The following is a 23,940-nucleotide window of genomic DNA, read 5'->3' on the forward strand; positions in this document are numbered from 1 at the left end:
CTATAGCTTCCAAACAAGTCAACCAACAAGATCAAACACTAGCTTAGGCCTTGTTTGGGGATTCACTCTCTACAAAAAAAGGATACCTATATATCAACATCATCATGCTTTTCTCAGCTTTACTCCTGATCGATCACAATCATCACATGTACCCATTCCTTTCTTTTCTTTTCTTCCTTTCTTATGCTCTAATCTTCCTACTTCCTCTCATTGTCTTCTATAAATGCATGTTGCTACACATACCTATGCTTCTTCCTCCTCTCAAACTAAAATAACACTCAAAACCACAATCTCTGATCATAACTAGTTCACCAGATAGACGTGTGAGAGCCTTTATGTTGAAAACTTCAATGCAACATTGGAGGACATTGAGGCTCATTGTTCACAAAAGTTGTAGAAATTTTAAGTGCCATTGGACCATTCAACATTACTTGACATCACACACATACATGCTTGTGGATGAAACAAAATGTATCTATCAACAAAAGAACATTGTTCATTTGAAAGAAGTGAGAAACAAACCCCTTTATGAGCCTAACAATGATGAAAAATAATATCTACAAAATTTTTCAGACTTTTCTTTTGGCAACAGTTTTATAGAAGACTAAAGAGCACAGTCTGATATGAATCATCAAAATTAATATCAGAAATAGCATATGGGAGTTACAAAGAACAAAATGAGCAATAACAAGCAACCATAACAAGCCTTACACAATCAAACAAACCCTGTCTCTGGTGATAACAAAACTCCATCAACTCCAAGGGCTTTTCAGAACAGAACTTTCATCACACAACCTTGCTGCTCACTTGCAATCTACCCCGGCCTCAGCAGCACGGCGAGGCTTGTTCTTACGCCGGCTACCGTTCTGCCGGAATCCGGTGGACTTTATTGAATCATCAGGGCCTGACTTTGCTAGGATGCCATTGTCATCTTTCATGGGATCTATCTTTTCTTTAACCTGTGTAGATCTCTTCCTTTTCCTTTTATTTATTGTGATAGGTTGAGTTTTCAACTCATTGGTAGAGCCATTACCCTTCACATTCTCCTCATCTTTCTCTATAATTTCAGTTACTTCCACTTCTTCAATCTCATCAGTCAGTGGCTTCAGAGGTCTTCCTCTTCTTCTGTAAGCTGGGACTTTATTATCCTCTTCACTTCCAGGATCCTCGGCTATAACAGATTGCTTCTTCCCTTTTCCTCTGCCTCTACCCATAGCTAAAAGCCCTTGTTGACAAAAATGAACTAAAATTTCTCTACCAAAATTCTGCGCAGATAAAACAACTATACTTCAAAGGCCAAACAAAGATCATATAACTCAAACAAATTCTGAGTGATGTGCTACTTGAAACCAATTCTTGATCACATACACTTTTGTGTTTTGAGTATCACTTGCTTGCATCGATTATTTGTTTGTACTAAACCAAAATTAACAGAAGCCAAGTTTGAAATTATAACTTCTCTTCAGTTTTTTACTACTTAAGGATCAAATACAGAATGCATCAGTTGAATTCTGATGTGAGCCAATAACTTAAACACCGTTTGGAAAACTCATTCCAGAGGATAATTCGATGATTCCTTTATTCAATAATCAGCAAAAAAATATGCATAAACACTATTTCAGAAATTCTTAATAACCAATTTCGGAAGAACCAACCAAAGGACCAAGTTATCTTAACTTTCACCAAAGAAAAATTGCAAACGCATCAAACAGTGAAAACATTGCATCGCATTGAAATCATTTTCCTTACCAACAAACTGAACCACGCCGCGGATCACCTAATCCTAAACCGAACAAATGAAGCCAGACTCACTTTCAGGCAAGAACTAAGAGAAACCCAGATATAACAAAACTCAATTTTAATGTAAACAGCGTAAAATATTTCAAAGTTTTTCAACTTCGATCTATTTCAAGCTCATGCAAACAGACTTCATAAACTGCTCTGCTTCCAAACAACAAGAAATCTAACAAGAAAGAGGAATTCAAGCCACTTTCCCAGTTTATCAAAAGGATCAAAACAAAAAGAAGATAAACATCAGAATAGAAAAAAAGGAAAGAAAGAAAGAACGAGAAAAAGTAAGCAATAACATTATAGATTTACACAGAATTGAGATTGATGAAGTAAGAGACAAAGAAGAAGAGAAATGAAGCTGACCTCCTATCTTGAATCAATTTTCTGCATAACAAAGACAACCCATTTCACAAAATCAGATAAGAAAAATCCAGAAAGAGGATAAACCCAGATGGGAGCAGCGGTTTTTTATGAATGGCTAGAAGGAAAGCATAAACAGAGAGGGAAAAAAGGTCAAAAATTTGATCTGGGTCAAAGAAAGTGAAGATACAGATCAGAGAAGTTATGTGATGAAGAGCAATATGAGCTTAAAGATAGAAACTTGTGAGTGAAAAATGTAGAACTAGGTTAGAGAGAGAGAGAGAGAGAGAGAATGCAGTGAGCAAAGGAAGAAGTGAAAGAATGCAGAGAGAAATAGCAGAAAAAGAGTGGAAAAATAGAAAATGGAAGATAGCAAGATAGAGTGCAATTTTTCTCTCTTTTTATTATTTTTAATTAATTACTTTTGTCTCTAATAGTAATAAATACCTGTCAGAAATAATAATATTTTTTGAACTAGTATTCTGTATTAAGTTATTGTAATAATAACCAAATACTGCCACAAAAAGGTTAAAACCTCTTCTGTATTACAACTTTCTTTATTGTTATGAGGATATGAATTTGAATTGTGTTTTTGCCATCTTTTTTAAAAAGAAAAAAAAAACAGATCAATTTGATTAAATTAAATAACAACTACCAATATAGCAGCCAATGACAAAACATCTATTATTATTAACATTTTATAACTAATTTCTAGAGTAGTAAGATCTTTAACAAGGTAATTAAAGTTTTATTATTAATAAGTTTGAATTTAGTATGCCAAGATTTTTTATTATAAAATTGATTTTTTTTTCTTCAAGACATGGGTGAGAATAAATATTTGTTACTAAAATATGTTTATATATATATATATATATATATATATATATTATTTTCAAAAAGTTATTTCCTTTTTTAAAATATACATTTTCCCATTATATTTTTCTTTTTCTAAAACTAGTAAATGCTTGTAAAACTTGTATATACAAATATCTTTTCTAGATATAATATTTTTGAGAATATAATTCTTAGAAATATAAAATTACACATGAAACAAATTGTTTCGGGTGTAGGGACCAAGAGTCTACTAAGAACCTCTTCAACCTTACTCCTTTTCTGGAAATTTCCCCTCCTCGCAACTGAGATAACTTCTCCAAGAAATCCACTTCCTCGCTCGATCGGTTGGGTGGACGATCGGGGTACCTGTCTAAGATGCTCGACCGAGCTTAAGTAGTTACTGGACCGATCGGTGTATCAGTATAACTGCCGTAATAAATGCGAATTAAAGATCCTCACCAACCTACCTTTGGGCCCTATTTATAGTTTTCGGTGTGGGCCTGTGATTAGGGTTCCTTAATCACGACCCAATGATCATCTAATCAAGATTACTGACTTGTTTAACGTTAATTAATTCGATTGACTGGTGTTGTTTGGCCGTGCGACCGATGACCGCTTGATTAGGCTGGTTATATCTTGATTTTAACAAGTGAATCATTCGTATAACTGATGGACCCATGGTCATATATAAAGTGCTACGCGAACCTTAGGAGATTGATCGACCGATTGACCCGATGGCTGGTCAAATGATTGTCCTTTATCAAGTTAATGCGCTGTTCGTGTGGGGCCGAAGGACCGATGGTCCGTTGTGGAGTAAAGCGTAATTAATATGTAGGCTGATCGGTCGATTGTTCTTTTAAGTTGATACTCGTTTGTGATACCGATAGACCGATGGCCCCTAACATGGTTCGTTTGCGAGGCCGATCGACCGATGGTTCCTTAAGATATACGTGGTTTATTTGTTCGCCTGATTGACCGATAGTCCTATATTGTTCATTCGCGAGGCCGTTCGACCGGTGGGTATGTTTTTTCGTACGAGCCCTCCCAGCCTTGTTCGATGGACCTGAGGACTGGGCGTGGCCGATGGCCCGATGGGGCATACCGTACACAAGCCCCCCAGTCTTGAGCGATGGTGCAGGCGAAGCGAGAAGGTTTACTAAGACTGTAGTGTCGATGGACCGATGGCGTCCCCTGACAGTTATCTGACATCGTAGATCGTGCCTATATGTTAGGATTTGAAGCGTCGCGAAGTATGGGTCGTTGATCTGCGCATGATCGTGTGGTTCTAGGGCTGCCACGTGTCCCTAAGTCTTCCTATAAATAGGTACGTGTGGCTGTCGTTATTTTCACGCTTTCCTCTCTCTTTCTACCCGAGCCACTGATCGTCTTCTTCTATCTACAGGTAAAAAATGTCTTCCAGTGCATCGAGTTCAGACGGTTCTTCGGGCAGGGCGGTCGAGGTGTCCGGGGGCGGCGGGTCGATCTCTGCTTTGTTTAGCTTCTCAGATGTGAGGACCTCGCTCGGGGGAGTGTCAAGTTCAGCGGATTCTCCTATCCTTCTCTGCCAGAGGTGCAGGGATACGATTGGGCCCCTATGAGCCGGTACGCATGCGACAAGATTCCGATCGGGTAATGACCTTGGGGATCTGGTTGAGCGGACCAAGGTTTTTGGCGACGAGGTAGAGGATGGGTTTCTTCGGGTCAAGGTGTGTGCCAGTAACGAGAGGGTCTGCCACGACAAGGGGGCGGCGAAGCTAGAGTTTTTCTATGTCTATGCTTGCCTATTCAACGATCTGGGTCTGACTGTGCCGTTCGCCGACTGGCAGATGGCGGTGCTTCGTCAGATCCAATGTGCGCCGACCCAGATACATCCGAACGCCTGGGTGTCGATGCAGGCCTTCGAGGTTCTTTGCCGAGCGGTCGGTCTAACAGTCACTATGCCTCTGTTCCTGCACTTCTACAAGACTTGACCCACGATGTCGAAAGGTTGGGTTTCGTTTCTTGGGGCGAACAAGAGCCTATTCACTCTTTACCTCGCCTCGTATAAGGGTTTCAAAACCGATTTTTTCAAGGTAGCGATACCCGACCGGGGCAGGAAGTATATCTTCGATGAGGAGGGCCGACCGAAGTTCCCCTTGTACTGGACGGCGTTCCCTCTCCCTACTGATCCCTAGGCAGAAAACCGCTTGACCCCCGCCGAGCGGGCCAACCTGGCCGTCCTCAAGACCCTGCCCGACAAGATCCCCCCGAGGCCGCTGATCCAATGCCTCCGCTCTCCGGACTTGTCGAGGGCGGTTTATGGTTAGTTGTTATGATCTTTTCGATCGTCGTAGGGGTTGCAATTAACTTACGTGTTTTTTCTTGCTTGCAGATATTATGGCCCGAACGACGCTTTCTAACGCTGAGTTCCTGGCCCGCGCCAAGACCCGACGAAGGGAGGATGATGCCGCTGAGGAGGTCGCGCCCCTCCAAAGTGTCCCCGCTGCTCCTTCGATAGCTCATCCTCCTGCTACTATCGCTCCGACCGATGCCTCGGGCGTCGTCATCAGATCCCGATTTGTCGTGAAGCCTCCCAGCTCTGCTGTTCCCGGGGCTGCAGCAGATAGAGAAAAAAAGACTAAGAGGGGTGACTCCCCCACCGACCGATCATCCAAGAAAAACAAAAAGGTTGAGGCTTCTGGGTCGCTGGCCACTGCCTTCCTCGACGGCGAGGTTCGGCTTGACGAGGAGGTCTCCTTCCACTTGGGTCCTCGCGTCAAGGACATGCTGAAGGACGTATCCGAAGAGGAAGCTCTGCGAACGACCGGGGAACTGACCCTCAGGCTGGCCGCAATTTACACCAAGTTTCCCCGAGCCTACCGGGGCAAGATGGAAAGCCTGGAGAAGGAGCTCGCAGCGGCGAAGATGGAGCTCCAAGAAGTGAAAGCCTCCGCATCGGACCTGAAGACTCAGTTCGATCGCCTGAACGACATAAAGGCTGAGCATGCCAAGTGCGCCGGTCTACTTAAGGCCGCCGACTATCGGGCGAAGGAGGAGCAACTGAAAGCCAAGGAGGCGGCCGACGAACTTCGCAAGCTCTAACGACGCTTTAATGACTTAACGTTCGAGCACCTGGCCGCCGCCGGATCAGTTACAGATTGGCAAAAGAAAGCCAAAGAGTACCAGGCCGAGCTGCGCGTTGCCGATGATCAAGTTTTTGCTCAATATGAGACGGGCTTCCAGAATGTCGTCGATCAGGCTGTCTTCTATTATCGCTGCTTTCCCAACCGGTTTGATGTTCACTTGGGGTGGTGGATGGGAAGCTGGAAAGAGTTTTCGACCGGTTCGATGAAGTAAACGATCCTCCTACAGATAATTCTTAGTTTTTTAATTTAATTGTATATTTTGACATAACCGATCGAGTCCGATCGGCCTCGTGGTCGATCGTGCTCGATCGGTTATTAGGCCATTTTTTTACAAACATTTATATGTAAATGGCACATAGCCTTTCTTTTTTCTGTTGGTTTGTTTCTCTTTCGTCGTTTTTTACTGGCGATCGACCTTCTGCTTTATTCTTCGGTATCGTTGGCGATCGGCCGTTTACCATAGTAGTTTGATAATGTTGGCGATCAGCCATTGATCCTTTTTGTAAACTTAGTGTTTGAGCAAGTGTCACGATTAGCGATTGATCGGGCGATCGGCCCGTGATTTGTGACTTATTTCTTCTCATTGTTTTCTTCTGTTTGCTTCTTTGTTGCGCGTTCAATTTTAATTCCTTTAGATCATGGGCGTCGTGCCTTGATCGCAATGGACAGTTCGTGTCACTTATTTACCCGCTAGATCGCTTGGATCGGTGCTGACCGAGTAGGGCTTCCTCGTGGAAGCCCTTGCCTAGACCGGTCAGGCTTTTGCCCAGGTCCCGTAGGGAGCCCCGTCGGTTAGTTAGTAGGATTTGAATGAAACACTCATTTTATTGAAAATGTCAACTGTAATACATTTTTAAATGTGAGGCGTTCCATGTGTTCGGTATTTCCTTGCCGCCTAGGTGTTCTAGCCGATAGGCTCTGTTTTGCAGGTTTTCGATTATGCAGAACGACCCTTCCCAGTTCGGAGCCAGCTTCCCTTGTGTCGATCTCTTGCGCGCCTCGTTGGTTTTTCTCCACACTAGATCTCCTCGGGTGAAGCTCCTTGGTTTGACTTTTGCATTGTATCTCCTGGCCACCATCCTCTTGCATGCTTCAACTCGTACTGCCGCTCTTTCTCTCCGCTCGGTCGTCCAGTCCAATTCTTCTCGCATGCGTCCGCAATTTATGTCAAGGTCCTGCATCTCCCGCCGAAGAGTGGGCTCTCCTACTTCAACTGGTAGCATGGCGTCTGTTCCGTACGCTAGGTTGAAAGGAGATTCTCCGGTCGTCCCATGCGGAGTGCACCGGTAGGCCCAAAGGACCTGCGGCAGTTCGTCCACCCATGCTCCTTTGGCTTCCCCCAATCTTTTCTTCAGCTCTGCCACTATGACCTTGTTCATGGTTTCGGCTTGGCCATTGGTCTGGGGATGCTCGACCGAGCTGGTTACATGGCATATCCCCACCTGCTTATAAAAATCCTTCAATTTCTTGTCGATAAACTGCCGGCCGTTGTCGGTGATGATGGTGTGGGGCAGGCCGAAGCGGCAGATGATGTTCCGCCAAACAAACGAGTGGACCTGCCGAGCGGTGATGTTGGCCAGGGCTTCTGCTTCGACCCATTTGGTGAAATAATCTACCGCGACCAGTATGAATTTCTTTTGTGCTCGACCGATAGGGAATGGACCGACGATGTCCATACCCCACTGCGCGAACGGCCAAGGGGATGTTAGGCTATGTAGTTCGGTCAGGGCTCTCTTAACGTCGTTCCCATGAGCTTGACAGCCTTCGCATCTGTGTATCATAGCCTCACAGTCTTGCTCCATGGTCGGCCAGTAGTAACCCGCCCGGAGTATTAGCGCCTTCATCGTCCTCCGACTGGTGTGCATTCCACAAACGCCATTGTGGACCTCGTTCATGACATACATCGCTTCTTCCTCCGACAGGCATTTGAGGAGCGGCGCGGTGAAGCCTCGCTTGTACAGGTCTTCCCTGATAACAACAAATTGAAGCGCCCGGCGCTGCTCGATCGGTTGGGTGGACGATCGGGGTACCTGTCTAAAAGGCTCCGATGCTTAAGTCAGTTACTGGACCGATCGATGTATCAGTATAACTACCGTAATAAATGCGAATTAAAGATCCTCACCAACCTACCTTTGGGCCCTATTTATAGTTTTCGGTATGGGCCTGTGATTAGGGTTCCTTAATCACGGCCCAATGATCCTCTAATCAAGATTACTGACTTGTTTAACGCTAATTAATTCGATTGACTGGTGTTGTTTGGCCGTGCGACCGATGGCCGCTTGACTGGGTTGGTTATATCTTGATTTTAACGAGTGAATCATTCGTTTATAACTGATGGACCGATGGTCATATATAAAGCGTTACGCGAACCTTAGGAGATTGATCGACCGATTGACCCGGTGGCTGGTCAAATGATTGTCCTTTATCAAGTTAATGCGTTGTTCGTGTGGGGCTGAAGGACCGATGGTCCGTTGTGGAGTAAAGCGTAATTAATATGTAGGCTGACCGACCGATTGTTCTTTTAAGTTGATACTCGTTTGTGATACCGATAGACCGATGGCTCCTAACGTGGTTCGTTTGCGAGGCCGATCGACCGATGGTTCCTTAAGATATACATGGTTTATTTGTTCGCCCGATTGACCGATAGTCCTATATTGTTCATCCGCGAGGTCGTTCGACCGGTGGGTATGTTTCTTCGTACGAGCTCTCCCAGCCTTGTTCGATGGATTTGAGGACTGGACGTAATCGATGGCCCGATGAGACATACAGTACACAGACCTTTTCTAACATGAAACAAATAAGAATGGAAGAATGTTTTTGTTTTTTTCCTGTTCACCACCCAATTTAATTCCTCCCTCAATTATGTTACACTATCGAAATTTCTATAATTATTGAAGAATATATGAATATTTATGATCATTACTATACAATTATTCTTTGTCTTAAAGTATTAACTTTTCTAAAAGACAATAGTTTTACATTCACCTATATATTATTAGACTGTGCTTTTAGAGTTTGACATTTGATATTTTATTTGGTTGGACAATAGAGGAATGTCTAGTAATCTTATAATAAAATAGTCTTTCATGCTCTTATAGGATCATTCAGCCTTCAATTTTTTTGCCACATAAGACTATGTATCTTTTAAATGAAATGTTACATTTATCATTATACACATAAAGTGATCACATTAAAATACAACATTCACATTCATTTATAATAAGATTCACTTTTTTTTTAAATGAATTAACTAAAATATTGATTTTCGTGATATTATATGTTAAAAGTGAGGCTATTGATTTTCTTCCGTAAGATTTGCTTTTTAAATTATTACTTAATCTCTTAAAAATTGGAAAAATATTAAACATATGTAAAATAGTGGAGATTAACGATTTTCATATTTTTAGTGTGGAAAATCTTTTAGGATCAGAAAATAAGATTCACTGTAAATTGTATAATATTACGACATCCAGGATAGTATTGATTTTTTTCAGAATACTTTTTTCTTAAAGATTGTTATATTTTTCTTTTTGTCTATGACTGTAAGATATTAAAATGAATCATTATGTTTAACATGACTTTAAAAATAAATCATTTTTAACAAATCATTTAGCTATTTTTATAATATATATATATATATATATATATATATATATATATATATATATATATATATATATATAAAAGTTTTTAAAGAGAACTAAGAAATTGATATCACTTCAATTCAAAATATTAAAATAATAGGTTTGAGCCTTCTTTCTTATATGGTGTCCAACTTTGTTATTTATGTCCTATATAGAATTTAGACTCATATTTGAATTATTCTCAACAATCTCTCATCGGTAATGATTCTCTTCTACTTGAGTACATATTTTCACGAAAACACAAATGGTTCAAATTAGTTATCAAGATGAACCAAGAACTCAGATACTATTAATAGACTTTTTTCAAGATTCATTAGGATGGACTTGAGCGTAACACACTTATAAAATTAATATTACTTTCAACCTAAAATCTTATAGGATAATTTGTATATTATTTTTTTATATGATATTTAACTTTATTATTTTTATGATTTAAACTCACACTTAAATTATTTTTATTATTTTCAAATATATATATATATATATATATATATATATATATATATATATATATTTGTCTGCCAGTAAAATGTGACTTATATTGATTGTATTCCTTTAGCACAAGCACGTTAGGTTTAGACCCATTAAGGGGATTTAAGCATTACTCCTTATTAAATATTAACTTCAAAAATCATGTTTCCTTACAATATTTAGAAGTTAATTATAAGACATTGCAACTACTAGAAACATTTCAATAAGCCATTAAGCTTGACAATTTTTAGTTCAATTTAAAATAGTTATTATGAATATATATATATATATATATATATATATATATATATATATATATATATATATATATATTATTTGCCATGTATCAAATATTTATTTTGCCGCACACATGTATATGAATTTCATAACTGATGAGTTCTGTATTTTATACCTATTATCATTATAAAACCTAAATTATAATTTGTAGCATCATTATAATATGGACACCCACTAAAAGGAATTATATTTTTGGAATTTCTACTTTGTTGGTTAGACTTCGCTTTCATATACTTATACCTTTCAAATCATATTCAACGATCAATACATACACTTTTAGCATTTCCATACCAAAAAAATGCATGCTCACACATCATGATCATTTTGGTAATATATATTTAAATTAGGCAAGTTTTTAAAAATAAGTAAAAATATTCATTAATGTTAAAAAAAAATCGTATCATCCCTTTCAAAATATTAACATACCTGAAATATTATTATAAAGCCTTCATAATAAAATAAATTAAAATCATTTTAATAAATTTACATTTTTCTAATTGAGACCCAATATGGCTCAGATTTTGAAGCTTAACTTACAAATTATCTAGTGAATTAATTAAGAAGTATACATATAACTTACACTTCACAATTTTAACTAAATTAGAATTATGTATTAAACATTATTACCCTTACTATTGAATATGGTGATATTTGTACTTTTGCTTTAAAATAAACTTTGTAAATTTAATATAAAATAAAATACTCTAATAATTGAAGCAAAGAAAAATTAAAGAACAATTTTTTGGTTTAGTAAGTTTTATGGACCAAATATTCAGTGTCTATTTTTTTAAAGAAGTCTATTTAGTATTTTATATTAAATTGATGTTAACACTGTGATCGCATGTTAATAATTATAAACTTCTTTAACCCTTCAATCTATTATTACTACACAACATACATGTTTTTATTCTTTCCGGAGGTGATCATGAAGGTGCAATGACTAAAATCAAAGAGAATCAAAAGTTAGAGAAGTCCAGACAAAATTATTAACATAAGATAACTTTTGAAATAGTATTAACATTAATTTAATAAAAATAACTATATTGACTCATTTTAAATAAAATATGGATTGAATTGGATAAAAAATTAAAAAATTACATTACATAAATCCCTTAAATACTGAGAAAACAACCTAGAAAGCCAACAAATTTCTCGCCAAGTTCGTAGGATACAGCATAATGTAACAAAAATAAAAGGTTTTAATAAAATGAAAAATTACAATATGCAACATATAAAGTATTTAATATTTAATAGATTTTTTATGAATAACTAAAATGACCAGTAAAAGAAAAAAAAAATATTAAATACTACTCAACCCCTACTCAAAATCAAATTCAAAATGATAAATGCAACATGGTAGTTGGGGCCGCCATAGGGCTATTGTCCCTTTGTAATGATGCCATTTAACGAGTTCCAACTTGAGTCCAAGCTTTAATCATCTAATGAAAGGACAATTCAAATTAGACACTATATTTGCTCAAAAAAGTGTAGAATTGAAAACCTAGAATTCAATGGCCAATTGAAGGGAGCCACCTAAAATAGGATTCTAAAGTTAGGATTGAACGGTGGTTAGTTAAAAGTAGTTTGGTTGCTTTAAAGTTTGTATTTAAATACTGGACTTTTGCCCCGGCAAGAAAGGCAGAAATTCCAACTTATCAGTGTGGAGGAAACTAGTCACTAATATAGTTCAAGATCACTTGTTTCCTTAATTTCTGATTTTCAAAAGATAACAATTGGCTCTAGCAAATATCTAAAGATTACACTATTCATCATTAAGAAAGTTCATAGTCTTGCTAAGTTGCCATGCTTAGTGTTTGAAGGTTCTAAATAATTTTGGTTGGCTCTAATATGGATAATAATTCAGCATAGTTGAAGAGGGGACAAAATTCTCTCAGATGCCATGTGGGTTTTCTGCAACTCCTAGATATCAAAACTTGCAGTGTCTAATTTCAGAAGCATATTGTTTTACATAATGCCAAGCTACGGTGAGCATGTATGTTCCTCTTAACAATTTCTTTGGCTGGAAACATAATCATATCAACAATTTTATTCAACCCAGAAACCTGGTCATCTAATTTTCAATTGCGAAATAATACAGTTTCTCATCCTCAACAGCTCCACTGTGTGGTTCATACTTGAGGAACAGATCTAGTCAGACTATAAATTAAACCCTAGTGATCTGCAATGTAACTGGGGTAAGAAGGTGATATTGACAACATACGTTCTATCTAGCCAACGTTCTTTCCATCTACAAGAAGTGTGATAAATATCATCAATCTGCAATCAGAAATCCCCAAGATGTTAGCTCATGAAAACCTGCATACATTAGTCGATGCCTGCTGACATGCTGATCTTCAATTGGCTATCTGCATTGCGCACACCATGAATAAACTTGCAGTTCAATCATCCTTAAAATATGGTGAAAACAGGGGATGCGCAATTATCTGAAGCAGAACCGCAACCAGATTGAAAGATTAATCCATTATTATCCACATCCGAAGCAATTAATCTCAGTGAAAGACCGGATTTATTATCTCATATTTGCTTTCATCAAGTAATACAATCGAAGTGCAGGATTTCTTCAACCAACTAAGACTCAGAAGAAATCTGTGCCTTTAAATCCCGCCATACTTGAAGGCCAGACGGATGGCGATTCACGTACATCTTCTCAAACGCTTTCTCAGAGCATGCAATTATAGTGCTCAAAGCAAGCCCTGCTTCTGCAGCTCCATGCCTTTTTAGCCAATTATACATTGAAAACCTCAGCTTAACCCTTTCAGCTGAATAGGAAAGGAAAGAAGGAAAACTAGCCAAATCCGACATTGAATATCCTTCATTCACAAGAGACTCAATTTTCATGTTTATCCTATCCGTGGTCTGACTAAGAATCCGCGGGGACTCTCGAATCATCTTACAGACAACCTCATAATCCAACCCTGCATTAACAATAAATTCAAGTCTCTCCTGAAGCTCAGCTCCCCTACCCCTGAACAACTTAATCGACTCATTCATTGCTTTGGAGTTCTCTTCATACCCCAACCTCAGCATGAACTCCTTCTTCAGCGCCTTGGATTCATACTCCACATACGAGTTAACCAGAGGCTCAATTCTCCTTCCCAAAGCCCAACTCTTCATTACTACAGGATCATCCCTCACAACTCTACACAGTCGCTTCTTTCCAACATTCAAGTTAGTAAGCAAAGTAATCGTTCTCTTCATGGTGAAGGATCCCAACACCAAGCAGTGAGACTGCAAAATCCTCCCAATCTCCGAAGCCTCCATCTTGATCTCTGTCAAGAACAGAAAACACAGCCTCAAATTGGACAAAAATTTCACAGCCCGAATCTCCGGAAACTCGTGCAGCATGACACAAACCCGGTTTACAGACAATCCAAATTTCAACAAAAAGCCAATCAAGGATAACACACAACCTCCAGATTCCTCAAAAATCAATCCAGGGTGACGAGTGATTAAATCACACAATTGTTTTTCATTGAAAACCGTAGAAAGTAAACTCAAAACCTGAAACATTACCCTCCAATTACAACAACCCTTGTTAATCAACAAATGCTCTCCAATCCATTCGCAATCCTTTCCAATAACACGTTTCAACATCTCCACAACCTTAACAAAATCAAAATCAACACCCCCAACCAAAATGCAGGGGCTGAAAGCAACCACATTGATCAAAGTCTTCCGCGAAACACCGAGGTTTTCGTATTCCCGAAGCTTCGAGATCAAGACCCCGGGTTTATACCGAAAAACCTGAGGTGCAAGTTTGAAAACCCTCCCCATCTTGGTGCGGGGAACCCCGTAGTTGCAGAGCGCCTGGTGATTCTCCATGAGCAGAACGTCATCGTTTAGATAAATCATGTGAGGCGGGAGAAGGGGCGCGTACTCGGAAGGGGAGAGACCCGCGCTCTCGAAGAAGGGCTCAAACTCGTTAATGGGGTGGTAGCGGAGGTAGCGCGAGATGGAGCGCTTGGTGTCGACGTGCGGAGTGTGCAAGTGGGTTTTGGCGAGGAGGTCCTGGAGGAAGGAGGGCGAGTTTTTGCACATGTTGTCGGCGTCTAAGAAGTTGAGGCTGCGCGTGGAGTGGAGGTACTCGAGCAATGCGGCTTGGGCTTGTTTTACGGTGGCTTTTCCGGCGAATTTAGTGGCGGATTTGGTGGTCTGGAATCTAGGGTTTTGGCAGGGTTTAAGAAGGAAGAAGAAGCACTGAGCGTGGAGTTTCCGAAAGGGGAACATGGTGGGTACGGCGTCGTTTTGGAAGGGTGATAATACAGAAAGGTGGAGAGTGAAGTTAGAGAGAAGAGAAGACACATCTTTGGGTCAACGGCGCCGCTAGGGCGAACCCACTGCCATGTTGCTGTGTTTCAGAAGCCACGCCAAAGCCCACAGTCAACTCATGTTCCGGCGGAGATGGGTTAGTTATAAATATCATTCTTGTTTTCGTGGTACTAACAAAATTCAAAAAATGTTAATTTAATTTTAAATATAGTGGTCATTTTAATTTATGTAATGTTTCTATCAATTTTTTGATAATAGACTTAATTTAATTTCAAATATAGTGGCCATTTTAATTTATGTAATGTTTCTATCAATTTTTTGTATTAAGTACTTCAAATTTGTATCAACATCTTTTCATGAAGTCATGCTGTCCCATGAGTTCAATGGATAATTTTTCTCAAAATGAAAACACCAAATTGTAATACCTATCTTACTAGTTTAGTTTATTCCATAAAGATAAGAAAAAAATTGATAATTCTCCTTTTATTCAATGCAAAAACAGATTTATTAAAGATCCTAATAGCTCCAGCCTTTGTACGCTAGAAGAGGATGATTTTCACATTCCAACATTCTCTTATATATCATAATTATGTTATATAAAATCACAAAATTATTATTATTAAAATAAAATAATGACAATAATAATAAGATTGATTTGATTATTTTATAAACATTATTTTATAATTTTTGTTATAAATAAAACCATTTCTTTTTTTTACTCAATACAATCATTCATATATTTACTTAATTTTCTGATATGTTCTCATGTGTAGCTCTCCTAATCATAATTTACAAATGAAAATATCATAAATCTGTCAGTTTTACGATACTTTTCTTTTTGGTTGGATTGAAAGAAAAGACGAAAGAAGACCAAATAATCTTTATTTTTTCATTTCTTTCCATTCAGGATTTGTCACTATAGTATTTCTAAAATTTTCATTTTTTTACTACAGAATGTATAAATCATTTCCATGTCTATTTTATATCTTCCCCGTCTGAATATTTTCATTAATGTTCAAAAACAAGGACTGGGAATGGATTCTGCGAAGTAGGAGCCACCTGAAGGACATCCCTGCAACAGTGGCCATGTGGTGTGATTCGTGAACAAATGTCGATAAAGGAAGGGTTGAAAATTTTATAAATGTAAGCAATCACACTCAAAAGTAGCAAACTCAAAGGGTTAACTAAAATGCAGAAAAAAAAAATGGTGCTCCCGTTCAAGATATTCAGAAGAAAAAATACATATAAAAATTTCTAATCAATATTACAGGTAACGAATAAGAATGTCAAAAATCAACTAGATGAAAAGCTGTAAAGAGAGGAAGCAGAGGTTGATTAACAGGTGATGGGATGACTTATGAGATGAGAGGTAACTAATAGCTAAAATGATTTGAAAAGAAAAGCAAAGAGAGGGAGTATCAAAATCATCACATTCAGTTAAAAAATACATTCATTGCTTGGGATAGTAATAAGGGTAGTTGTTCATTCCTACAGGCTGGGTAGGCGGAAACCCATGTTGGTCTTTCTTTGCAGAAAGAGGAGGGTAAGGAATCTGCCCTTGTGTTGGATAAGGAGAAGGTACAGTGTGAGGGTTTGGATACGGAGATGCAGAATATGGTGCAACAGTTTGGGGATAACTGTAATTTATAGGGGGGCCAGAGCTTACATGAGCTTTACCAGCCTGCATATAGCCTGTGCTCATAGTTAAGGCAGCCATTGGAACCACTCCAGAGGGAAATTGCTGCTGCCCAGTTTTACCTTTGTTGGAATCAGCATATTTTACAATTATATTCCTTCCCTGCAATCAAAACAAGTACAACATGTCATGTCAGAACTTCCAAAGTTTATACAGCTCCATATTAATTGCAATTTCCATTTGAGGAAATAACAACTGCCTGCAATCAAAACATGAGATTGTTTTTTATCATACTAGATTACTGTCTAGTTAGATAATTACCGATTAGGGAAAGAACCTCCTCTAAATATACTACATGATAGGAGCTTTGTATTTTAGTCATAAATAGGGTTAAAAATAAAAAAAACAGATTCATATGTAGGTTGAGTAAATTTTGGTTGTATTTCTGACTACCAATATAAATATGTTAATTTGAATCCTAAAAGTTATTCATACTGTTATTTGTAAATTAATAATGTAGATGTACTAATTTTTTAGTGTCACGTGCTATCATCCCTGCAAATATCAACATTCTTAGTTTAAGAGCAACAAAGTTACTATCAAGACCAGAGAACATATTTATTAAAGGTTAAGAATCAAAAACACCAAAATATTTTAAGAGAAACCGATTTCAATACGGGTAAATTTTGGAAGTATGAAAAATTTATTTAACCCTATAGTCTAATATGTAGCCTAAAAGTGTGTAAACCACCATTTTTTAATATTACTTTTCCTTTACTGTATAACTAAGATGCCTTTTTCATTGATCTTTCATTTCTTATTGTCACATCCCAAGACATTTTTAAGCACAGAAATAAACAGGTCCCACTCTAACAGCTAACCTCGGACTTGATATAAAATATGAAGCGTTTGCTTACCCCAAGAGTCTTTTCAAGATCATCTATGGCCTTCTTGGCAGCTTCTGCTGTCTTGTACGTGACAAAGCCAAAGCCACTACAGTTGGAAATAAACAATAATAACACGTTACCGTAAGCAAACAACTCAGAGCATTACCAAAACATACATAAAATAGGTTGTTAAATATGATTTTTTTTAAGTTGATAATTCAGAGAACAAAATTTTGGAACTTCAAATTGAGACTTCGACAGAACAAATCGGTACAAAAATATATATGAAATTGATAATTTGAGAGAGCATACAATTAAAATATAGTTTTTGCTCTGTGACTGTTGCAAATATATAGTATAGACAAAGCTCTATATATGACCGTTGCTCTATATAAACCATTTTCTTTAAAAGAAAAATAATCAAAGCCACTACTGGCAACCCGTTTCTAGGCTGCTACAGTGAGCACAAATAGATTTTTTCAAAACCAACACTGGATGCTCTCCACCGGTGAATACATACTTAAGTGAGCTGGGGTAACAAATTAACAACTATCTTTCTCAGGGATTCGAGCTTTTCTCATGGAAATTAAAAAGACTATAAAATTTTGTATCCAAGTAATACTTGTTGCTACTTTTACCGTGACTCATTTGTATCCCTGTCATATGCAACTGAACCTTCATCTATTTCACCGTGCCTCGCAAAATAGTTGAGCAGCATTTCGCTTGTGACTTCTGGTGATAAGCTTCCTATATAAAGCTTCCTCAGGGAAAGATCAGGAGCACTACTTGTTCCACTTAGACCCTCACAGGCTAGGTTACAGACAGCCAATCTTCCCTGAAAACACAAATTTCTACAATCAACCAGGGGAATGTCGGAATGACAGCTGCAGACAGCACCTACACAACTAAACAACTAAAATCTATAAATATAAAGAAAATAATCTTCCTGTGTATTTAGGCTCTAATGTTTAAAAAATGTCACTAGGCCTGACTGTTTCTCAACAGTACAAGGTAGGTAAGTGTAAATTGGATTCTGCAACATGAGACAGTATTGAGAAAAGTGAACAAACCCTGATTACAGGTTGTTTGCTAGCAGAAAATAAGCCCCCTCAACAAAGAACCACATACAAAATAATCTTCTTGATACATCTCATAGTTTGCATGTATTGGGATTGGCAAGTTAAGAAATTCAAAGAGGCAAACTCAGTTACCATGATGTTTCTAAAGCAAAACTGCAGATTCATGTATATAAGAGACCAAGATCCAAAGCAATAAAATGGGGTAAAGCTTACATCAATTAATTTGCTAGAAGCTCTCAATGCTTGCTGAGTTGATTCCATATTTTTAAAAGTGATAAATCCATAGCCACGGGACTTCCCTGTTACTTTATCATAGATCACAGCTCCTTCCTCAATTTCTCCATGCTCTTCAAATGCCTGAAAAAATAAGCAATGTATAAGAGGCAACATAAGGAGAAGAAAGAATTTTTTTTTCAGTCTCAAGGCTTGAGCCAAAGACAAGGAACTGGTTGGAAATAAAGGGACATAAAATTGGCGCTCTAGAAAATAAATTTTGCTGGCCACATTCCATGTGACATGGAAGCAATCACATGCATGACACACTAAACACAATCACCAATGCACTCACAGCACGCAAAGTTTCTGAAGTGGTATTCCATGCCAAGCCACGAACAAAAAGCTTTCGATGGGCAGGATCTGCACTTGCAATACTTTTTATTTCTTCTGCAATTGAAGGATATTGGGACCCTCTTTATGCCTCAACATGAAAACAAACACACATGCACACGGTCAATCACACAGCATACAAGTGGGAGCAATTTCTTTTGGCCCCTTTTTATGCAAAGCACACCAAGCAAGCAGAAGGTACCAACAATTCAAAGATGTCAACTACACATTGTATACACACACATATAAAGCAATGCCCAAAAAAGGATTCTGTTCTGAACAACTGAGGCAGAAAATTAATAACTGCCTCAAAGTAGAAAAAAAATATTTTCACAAAGCATTTATTGATTTTATTTTAATGTTTTAGGTACAAATAGTCGATTTTTGTTTCATATGGTCATAATTATAATAATGCTAAATTTGTCAATGAACAACCATGATGCCCTGAGATGACAAGCCTTGGCACACCAGCAGTAACTAGTAAGGTCACTGCCTTGTGTCCTAGACGTATAAGGTTCAAACCCTCAAACAAACTATCCCCTTGCAAGGATAATGCCATATACTTCTTTCCTCCCCCAATCCCACTATGTGATGGTCACCTTTCTAGAACTGTGACAACAAAGTGCACTGGGTCCGGGTCAGCATTAAGTCATCAACTAGAGCCTAGATTATATGCCAAACACCACCTTTCATCCCCACAAGAAGAAGCATCTGGCAATGAGGGTGAAACAGCTTAATGGAATGCAAGAAGGAGGAAATTGTTATGGTTGTCCATATTTCAATCTGTACTAAGAAAAAGGGACCAAAATTGAGTATGAAATTATTCCGAGGACTATGTCAATATGGTGAAAATAGTGAAAAAAAAATGCTAGTTCCTAAAGAAATAACACCCGCAACACTAATTCCTAAAGAACCATGCTTCAACAATTTTAAGGCCAAATCCTGCAAGTCCAAACTTTACCACATGCTCACAAATCCAACAAAGTTAAAAAAACTATATATTACACCCAATGGACCCGACCACAAGATACAAGTTCCATACGAGCCAATTCAAAATGAAAATACCCTAACACAATTCAAGGAAAGAACTGCAATACCAACGGATAAAAGCGAAAAAAAATAGCAAAAAAGCATGGGGAAACTGATTGCACGGAGAGGATGACGAGGAAAAAAAAAGTTGAAGAAGGAAAGAAGTGAAATGGAGGATATGAAACGCACAGTTTAGCTAGAAGATCAACGAGTTGGGGTTTAGCAAGAGGTTCAATAAGGAAGCGAAGTTCTTCCTTGGAAGCAAAATCACCGTTTCCAGCTTCGTCCAGTTTTCTCTTCTTCAAATCTTCCATGTCTTCTTCTTCTTCACCTTCTTCCACTCAACACCTCCGAACCCAATGCATTAGGTCTTTAATTGGGCCTCTCTTATACATGCAGTGCGGGCTTATCTTGGAAGAAACTCCAAGGCCCGTGGGCGGCCCAGCCTCACCGTAAATAAATTTGTGAATATACTTTCTATGTATAACCAAATTATTTGTCATTTTCTTAAAAAAACAAAAATTGCTGTTATGTATTTTTATGTGTAGAGACGCATTTACCTTTACTATAACAAAAACAATTACGTCTATTTAAAAATTATTGAAGATCAAACACAATGTTTAATTATCTTAGTAATTTAAACAAAATTAAAATGATTAGATTAAGATTATAATTTCTAATGTGTCAATATTTATCTTTATATTTATATTTATCTTTCTCTATTTGTTTATGACTTCCATTTTTTATATTCTTTCAATAAAAAAATTACTCACTCTTTAATTTTACAAGTTTTATTTTATTTTATTTTTTATTTTAAATTATAAAAATTCTTAAAATTTTGAAAGTTACTCAACAATATTGAAGTAAATTTATTTTTTTACCTAATTATATCTACATAATTTTTCAAAAATATATTGAGTAACTAGAAATGTTTCTTAACATTACAAAACTTTTGAATTTATATGACTAGGGATGACCAACTTTCCAAAAACTTACTCATGTTGCATCTTAATTATATCATTCATTTATTTATCGTTTCCTATATAGATCAGATCCACTCATCGCATTTTATTTATATCTTATTTTCATTAAAAACTTATTTTAACCTTACAAAAATTAAAATGTCATTCTTAAATTACCGAATCATAAAATTATATATATTAAAGTATAATATAGAAAACATCTTTAGCATTAAAAAAATTAAATAATATATTTTAGCTATAAGATCGTAAATATTATATTTTTAAATTAAAGTTGTGTAATGTATGTATTAAGTTCTAAGATTTTTTAAATATCAAAGTTCTACCAATACATTGAGTTCTATACATAAATGTACGTGACCAGCTAATAAATGTTTGCTATTTAAGTAAAAAATATTTAATGCATTTACAAGTTTTCAACATTCACGAACACAAGACATAAGAAGACTTTTAGTTTGTTTCACTACAGTTTTAAAGGATTTGCATTAAATCTTTTCTACAAACTCTATGTAAAGAAGACTCTGAAGAAATAGGGTTGAAACTATTATAACTATGACAAAATCAAATTCTTGTACTCTTAAAACATTTATTTCAGATGATGTAATTCAGTAGATTGAGATAAGAGTACTTTTAAAGTAGTTGAAGTGTGGGAAAAAAATGATGTTTTTCTCTCCACCAATAAAATTCGCAATAGATAACTACGAAACACGATATTTTAATATCTATTTATAAATTAGTTATGTATAATATTATATTATCCATATTTATTATTTATAAAAATTAAAATTTAATTTATATTTTATTAAATTAAATTTAATGAAAATTTAAAATCATTTTATATTTTATTAAATAAAATTTAAATAAAATTAAAATTTACTTTATATTGCTTTTTTTGTAATTTCATTTATATTTTATTTTAAAAATTATAAAAGAATTTTTAAAAAATATCTGTGGCATCCATGGATATATGTAGGTTTTGAAAAATTTACGAATATTTTTTGAACAAGTATCTGACAAATATGGAAGTAAGTAACGCATAATTTTTTTTATTACGGATCAATTTATAGATAGACACTATTCATGTCTGATCCAACTTGTGATCTTCTCTAATTGAGTCCAAAGAACACTCATGCTTATTCAAAATTAATAGATTTCAATAATACTTACTTTATAACTTGTAATATTAGTATGTTTAAGTGAACCTTGATTTTGTTGATAAAAAGTTGGATTTAATATAAGTTTATCATAATAATCAATATAAAAACATCTTTTGTAAATCTTTCAATTTTTTTATTTTTTTTTATATCGGATGTTATTACTCCGTTTTTAACTAAGGAAAGAGGATTTAGTAAAAATAACTTTTGAAAAACATTTCTACAATATGTCGATAAGTTAAATCTAATATTTTTCATCAAACACATTTCTTAAAAAAAACTGATTTAGAATGTAACTTGTTTTGTTTCGTTTAACGGACAAAAAATTACAAAATCTTTTAAAAAAATATAAAACATAATTTAATCATTTGTTATTGTACTTTTGATTTGTTTCTATAGTTTTAATAAACGAATGGTTAATCCTACAAAAATCTTTTAAAAAATTTAAAATATAAATAATTTATTCTTGTATTTTTGGTAAGTTTGTAACGTCTCAATTTAATTGAATTATTCAAATAAATAGAACGTCGCATGTTTATAGTATAAAATAGGGCACCGATATAAATTATACTGGAATGGAAACCCAAATACCATGAATAGAATCTAAACACAAATTAGATTAAACTGAAAATTTGCTCAAATGAAGAAATGCTCAAATGAGCAATAAAGGATCCAGGAAGCCTAACTACACCACATCCTCCCTGTCAACATCACAACCACTCAGAGTCTCCACATCTGCTCACACCAAGGATTTGGTGATCATCGCAAAAAGGAAAAGTCAAAGAAGAGAACAGACACAAAGAGAATGGGTAAGCTAGAGTAAAATAATTTTCAACATGTTATTAAGCAAGTAAATGTTAAATCAGGTTATAAACATACAAAGTAGTAAGCACCTAGTTCATGTGATAGCAAACAAATGCAGAGTGTAGACGCAAGGGGTTATTACCCAACCACACATAGAGTTAATCCTCTAATATCTTGGGCCCAATATGTCCCAAGACTAGGACCTCCTGCCACTTTCACCACATAAATCATTTTGTTTTATGTGAGTGTGAATGATTATTATAGTTCAAGATACCTTCCTTTTTTTTAGGAATCCAAGTGTGAGTCTAAGTCCCACATTGGCTAGAAATGAGAAAGTAGAGCATTATATAAGAATAAAGACCCATAAACCCACTGCCTTAAGGTTTTGGGTTGAGAGTGGTGTCAATGCCTTATGTGGTTAGGCTCAGGTCTCATTGGTCTTGTATAATTTTATTACAAGAATTGTTAATTTTTTAATACATGTGCTAGAGGAAACCGTTGAAAATTTGTATGAGTTATTATGTTATTTTGTTAACTGGATAACATAATCGCAAAAGATTAATCACATTTTTTTTAAATTTAGTTTTACGGTATATCATGGACTCAATATTTTATGAAATATTCTTTTATTATTGGTGAAGCAATTACTCATATTAAAAAAAATGTAGTTTTTTTAGATGTAAAATATAAATCATAATACTTAATTATTTTTTCCATTTATTAAATACTTAAATTTTTTATATTTTTTAATTATCAAAGACTTAATTAAGTTAGTTATAAAGAATGTTTCTTTATTAAAGTGAATTAATCACTCTTAACTTATCTTTAGCATCGCTTGGAACTTCTAATTAAGACAATGGTCGTCTCAATCAAATCATTAGAGTTCTGTTTGTATTAATGAATGGTGCTGTAAGAATAGATGTGCAAGTATTTGGAGGAGTAGATTTGTCCAT

At 36.2% G+C, this 23,940-nt stretch overlaps 3 protein-coding genes across 3 annotated transcripts; all 3 read right to left on the minus strand.

The window, feature by feature from the left end:
- Window positions 1-472: 472 nt before the first annotated feature.
- On the minus strand, window positions 473-2,500 carry LOC114173652. Its single transcript, XM_028058161.1, has 2 exons — window positions 2,155-2,500; window positions 473-1,265 (listed from the first exon to the last, which is right to left on the minus strand). Exon 2 carries the CDS (start codon window positions 1,212-1,214, stop codon window positions 804-806), a length of 411 nt encoding a protein of 136 aa, XP_027913962.1. The 5' UTR covers window positions 1,215-1,265; window positions 2,155-2,500; the 3' UTR covers window positions 473-803.
- Window positions 2,501-13,111: 10,611 nt separating this feature from the next.
- LOC114190655 (transcription termination factor MTEF18, mitochondrial-like) lies at window positions 13,112-14,770 on the minus strand. Its single transcript, XM_028079625.1, has one exon. It carries the CDS (start codon window positions 14,768-14,770, stop codon window positions 13,112-13,114), a length of 1,659 nt encoding a protein of 552 aa, XP_027935426.1.
- Window positions 14,771-16,002: 1,232 nt separating this feature from the next.
- On the minus strand, window positions 16,003-20,426 carry LOC114192743 (UBP1-associated protein 2C-like). Its single transcript, XM_028082580.1, has 6 exons — window positions 20,239-20,426; window positions 18,983-19,103; window positions 18,628-18,771; window positions 17,974-18,170; window positions 17,366-17,441; window positions 16,003-16,610 (listed from the first exon to the last, which is right to left on the minus strand). Exons 1-6 carry the CDS (start codon window positions 20,361-20,363, stop codon window positions 16,263-16,265), a joined length of 1,011 nt encoding a protein of 336 aa, XP_027938381.1. The 5' UTR covers window positions 20,364-20,426; the 3' UTR covers window positions 16,003-16,262.
- Window positions 20,427-23,940: the final 3,514 nt, after the last annotated feature.

Source organism: Vigna unguiculata, chromosome 1, assembly GCF_004118075.2.
Source record: "Vigna unguiculata cultivar IT97K-499-35 chromosome 1, ASM411807v1, whole genome shotgun sequence".
NCBI classification, from domain to species: Eukaryota; Viridiplantae; Streptophyta; class Magnoliopsida; order Fabales; family Fabaceae; genus Vigna; species Vigna unguiculata.